We start from the raw sequence: 5732 nt of genomic DNA, 5'->3' as shown, positions 1-5732 counted from the left end.
CCAGAACCAGATACCGTTCCTTCCATAATAAACTTCTCAACCACCCAAATCCACTTGTTTCTAACCTGGCTTCTCCTTCATTACCTAATAATCCTTGGCGTCTGAAAAGAAGATGGCCTCGAGATCTTTTCCTCTAGAAATTTTATTGGAGTTCTATCAATGGATAGATTCTCAACATGTTTTTATCATGTCACTATGAATTAAGGTCGAAATGTACCTAATGTCAAAAATAGTGTAAAATTGTTATCAAAATATTTATTGTTATAAAGTTTTATTATAAAAAAAAAGTGTGGGTGTAATGTAGCCCGTATGATTTTCCTCAATCATTTTGAGTGGGATATATATTAATTAAAGTTGAATCCTACTAAAAAGAACCAACAATGAAAATAAATTTTTTTATCATAGATTTTAAATTAAATAATTTTTTTAATATGTTGCAGTACCCACGAATCTTATCAAAGAAGAGGAGGGATTAGATATTGATTATGGTAAGAAAAATATTAACTTAAAATAATTTTAATTTTAAATAATTTAAAGAACATTTAGTTTTAATAGAGATCAAGTTAGAAATAGACTGGCACTAACACTTGATTTTGCTTATGACTTAAATCTAGTTAGCAATGCTTCAATTCCCTCAAAAATGCATTTTTAAACTTGGCCAATTTGTTGGTACAATATTCATATAGTAGCCAATTCATAGGAATGAGTGTCAATTAGGAGAGAAGATGTAGCACATGTTTGCAGGACCTGAAATAGAATTGGCTACTTGAGAAGGAGTATAAATAGTCCGAAAAAGAAGTTATTTCACCCCGATTTTTTTATTACTCTAATGAACAAGACATACAGTTAAGAGCTAATTTTTTAAAAATTGATTTATTGATATTTACAACTGTACATATATACATCAAGTAAATTTGAGGGAATCATAATGATTTGGTACAAGCATGTAGAGAAACTACCTCTTGGTAGCACTCTAAAAACATTATTACAATATAAGGTCTCGAGGCCATCTTCTTTTCAAATGCCTCGGAGGATTGTCCGGAATAAAAGAGGAAGCCAAATTAGAAACTAATGGGTTTGAGTGGTTAGGGAGTTTGTAATGGAAGGATTGATATCTGGTTTGGGCTAAGAACTAAAATTGATTTGAAAAATCTAAAATTTTCACTCTTTTTTTCATTTGCAGCTCCATATGGTTAAAATTACCTACAACACTAAAAAAACTGTTCAGCATATAATTTAAATTAGAGTAAATTTTCTAAATTGTCAGCTCTTATAGAGCTCTTTTTGTTCAATTGTTAAAAACTTGAGACACTAATTTTCTAAAAATAACCTTCTTTTTTTTAAAATTATGTTTCATTCAAATATTTAATCCTGATTTTCTTATTAAATTTTTTGTCTGTGCAGTGATATATTTATTTGTTAATTAATATTCTCATGTTAACAGATCGGCTAGGTCAAGTTAAACAAGAAGAAGTGTTGCTTCGGGACGAAGGTGAGTTATATTATTTTATCAAAATTTCACCAGGGATGCTAGTATACAAAAAACATAATTTTAAAATTGATAATTTTTATCTTTACCTGTTTAATCATTTAGCATCTTTGCGTTCATCTAATATCGCCCTTCACTCTTAGGCTTTTTATTAAGGTTCAAATTAATTTTTAACACATTCATTTTATTATTCACATAGAAATTTTATATTTTATAGTTAATTTAATAACTGATCAAGTAAAAAATTATAATGGAGATGAACTGATAGTCGAACCATTAATTTATTTATCTTTTATTTTCTTTACTTTTTCAAATGGAATCTTTCTATTGAAGAATAAATGACTATTGAAAGTGAGTCAACCTGTTAGTTTTTCCTGTTGGACTTTTTGAATACAGTCATAAGTTTTATTTGATCCAAAAGATTTTATTAAAAGTTTTTATGATGTAAAAAATATTGAAAGACTAGATTGATTTTGATGGTTTTTATTCTTTATTAAAATTGTGTTTACAAAACTGTAGTTTTTAGGTAATATTCCATCAAAAATCTTCTATAATACATTAACTTAAAAATGTTTCATCTGAAGATAAAGTTTATGATAGAGCATTATTTATTGCATATGGATTTTCCTTATTACTGAATTTTTAATTATTACAGGAAAAAAAAGTTTAACTCTTTACTTTTTCCAGTAATTTACTCTAATAATTGTCTTAAAGATAAATATTTTATGTACTATTTACTACTTATTAAAAGTATAACATTTCTGTTTGAAAAATTATCAGATTAATAGTAAACCATTCCAGATCTAAGCCTTTAAGTTTCAGTTAATTACATGCCAGTAACATTTCATAAATTGCAAGATCATCAGAACTTTTTTTTATGACCCCCTTCTTAGTCATTTTTGATATACAGAAGGGGTTTATCTATAGGTTACCACTCTATTCTAACCATGGTGTGAAATCAAGTTTTCATTTTCGTGAGACCACCACAGAAATAAAAGTTGACCCCCCCAGGCTGGATTTGAACCGAAGCTGCTGCTGCAGTTATGGGCCAGTCAAAATTGGCACTTTAACTCACTCGGCTATGAACGGCCTAAAACCATCAGGACTATACAAAATCTCACATAACTGAATCCAGCATAAATACTTTTTCACCTCTGTATTCTAAATGACTGTTGGGTGAAATCTACTTCCTCTATGTGTTCTGTCTTCATAAGGGATTTATGTTGTAATAATTGATCACATGGAATGCAAAATTATATCTTAAGTCTTGAATTCATTTATGTGTTTTGCTGTGTGCTGTCCTGAATTAGTGAAGTTTGAACGATTTATTTTGATTTTGAGACTAAAGCCTTTGATTTAGAATCCTCCAATAATGTTATATACTATTTTGGCTATGCATTAATCTGATTTAGTACAAAGAACAAAAAATTGAAATTTTCTATAAAAGTATACTATGGATAATCTTATTACAATAACAGATTCTATTATTTTCAAAAACAGTCTCCCCATAACACTATTCAGACATAAATTGATAATTATAAACTCAAGTGAAATGTAACAAAACCACCACAAAATTCTTATCTCTTATCAAAGTATGTGTTTGCGTGCATTCGTGTGTCTGCATTAGTTAAAATTTAATCAGCATTAAATTTAATAATTTTTAAAGTTTAAAAAGTTATAAATATTTTTTTTTATAATTTAAAAAATAAATAAATAATGAATATATTTAATTGACCTGAAATAAATAGTTTAACTTTATTTTTCATGATAATTTATTGCTTACAGGTTCCAAGGATAGTTCCCATACTGGTCAGAAGCCTCATCACTGTCCTTATTGCAACTATAAAGCCGTTCAGTCTTATCACATGAAAAGACATATAAGTGCCCAACATACAGGAGAGAAACCTCATAAATGTCCTCATTGTGACTATAAAACTGTTCAGGCTGATTATATGAAAAAGCATATAATGGCCCGTCACACAGGTGAGAAGCCACATCATTGTCCTTATTGCGACTATAAAGCTGTACGGGCAGATTACATGAAAAGTCACGTAAAGGCCCATCATACAGGTGAGAAGCCTCATAAATGTCCTCATTGCGACTATAAAGCTGTTCACTCTGATTATCTAAAAAAGCATATAATGGCCCATCACACAGGTGAGAAGCCTCATCAATGTCCCTATTGCGACCATAGAGTTGTTCAATCTTATCAGCTAAAGAGGCATATAATGGCTCACCACACAAGTGAGAAGCCTCATCAATGTCCTCATTGCGATTATAAAGCTGTGCAGCCTTTTCATATGAAAAGACATATAATGGTTCATCACACAGGTGAGAAGCCTTATAAATGTCCTCATTGTGACTACACCGCTGTTCAGTCTGATTATTTGAAAAAGCATATAATGGCTCATCATTTAGGCGTTAAGCCTTATCACTGTCCTCTCTGTGACTATAAAGCTGTTCATTCTGATTATATGAAAAAACACATAATGGCCGCTCACACAGGTGAGAAGCCTTTTCAATGTCCTCATTGTGATTATAAGTCAGTACAGTCTGGGACTCTGAAAAATCATATAATAGCCCGTCATAAAGGTGAATAGTCGCAGAATATCCATATAATTGTGATTGTAATAATAATAATTTTTTTATTTGCTTATGGGGCAACCCCTGTACAAATATGTGATATATATAGTACGTATGATTGTTATTACAGATCAGCAAAATCTAGATTAAAAAAAAAATTTAATAGCCTGTCATAAAGATGAACAGTCACTTCACTGTCTTTTGTAATTATACATTTCACATCTCAACATTTAAACAAACATCTAATGGTATCGCGTAGTTGATAAACCACATCAATTTCCTCATTGTGATTATAAATCAGTACAATGTGGAAAGATATTAAGCCACATAAAGACCTATCATGTAGGTGAGAAGTCCCATTACTTTGTGAGTTTGAATCTACTACATACACTAGCTTTGAAAATACATACAATGGCCAGACATACAGTGAGAAGCCACACCACTGACAGTAAAATCTAGAGTATTAGGAAGTCATATAATGTTTAATCATAAAGGTGAAAGGTCTTATTAATGTGAAAGGGGGGGTTTATTGACCTCTTGGTAAGGGTTTTACTTAACTCCTCCCTTCTCTAAGATTGTTATCTCCTAATAAAAATAATTCTTAAAATGTCTTTCATAAAATATAGATGTGTGTTCTCAGTGATTAGTGCACTGAGTGTTAATATTTTTCATGTTTCCTTATATCTACAATAGTATACATACATGTTTATACTCAAGATTAAAAGTATGATAATGAGTAAATTATAATAAAATTAATTTGTGATACCTTAAGTATGTTGAGTATTTGTGATATTAAGGCTTAATGTTTGTGAAATTGATACATCATAAAAGGTTTGTAGTATGTTGTAATTGTGATAATAAATTTGTGTTAAACGATAAAAATGATTTATATATTATTAGGCTTACTTTAGGTTAAAATAGGCTGATATTATTACAATTTATTATCATAGTCAAATTATACAGTACATATTGTTTTGTTACATCTAAATATCTTACATCTTCATCTATTTTATGTTACAGTTTACTAGTTTTTGTATTTCTTCCTTGAATTATATGATAAATATAACTAGTATTAATTTTTATAAGATTTTTACAATAGTATTCTTCCTCATAAATATAGCCTGTTGTAAAGATGTAGAACCGATCTTTATATTGTTTCATTATAAAGGAGAAAAAAGAAGTCAATTCTTCTAACATAAATATGAAGTAGTTAATTTGATTATTTATAGCAATATAAGAGACAGTTGAGAAGCTTCTTCAGTGATCTTAGTTTAATTATATATCGTTTTCATAATTGTTTCATAACTTGAATAGTTTTTATTTATGTTACTTTATTAGATTTGTTTTACTTTTTTGTTAGATATATATGTTCTGTTGTTGAACTGCAAAAATTTTAGAAGTGATGAAATGTGATCTCAAGTAGTTAATATTAGAAATGTAATATAACTATATTACTATACTATACATATATGAGTATGTACTTATTGTTATAACTTTGTATTATGATTTGTTTTTAATCTTATTCAGTCATTGTTAAAAATTTAAACTTTTATTGTACATAAAAAATATAAATTTTTTATTATTTTCTATTATATTATTTTATTTTCTAGTAAAAGAAATGAGAGCAAATAAATGTACTTGAACAAAAAATATTTGCAAT

At 28.7% G+C, this 5732-nt stretch overlaps 1 protein-coding gene across 1 annotated transcript in view; it reads left to right on the top strand.

Annotated features, from left to right (window-relative positions):
* The window catches only part of LOC106689923 (zinc finger autosomal protein), a 14685-nt gene extending 9199 nt beyond the window's left edge, over positions 1-5486 (top strand). Inside the window, exons 6-8 of the mRNA XM_014435150.2 lie at positions 441-488; positions 1445-1492; positions 3275-5486. Of these exons, the coding sequence (XP_014290636.1) occupies positions 441-488; positions 1445-1492; positions 3275-4089 (911 nt within the window). The 3' untranslated portion in view covers positions 4090-5486. The remainder of the gene's footprint in view (positions 1-440; positions 489-1444; positions 1493-3274) is intronic.
* Positions 5487-5732: the final 246 nt, after the last annotated feature.

The sequence above is a fragment of the Halyomorpha halys genome, unplaced genomic scaffold, assembly GCF_000696795.3.
Source record: "Halyomorpha halys isolate HHAL.00 unplaced genomic scaffold, Hhal_1.1 Scaffold47.1, whole genome shotgun sequence".
Taxonomy (NCBI): Eukaryota; Metazoa; Arthropoda; class Insecta; order Hemiptera; family Pentatomidae; genus Halyomorpha; species Halyomorpha halys.
This window is presented reverse-complemented; position numbering and strand designations above follow the sequence as displayed.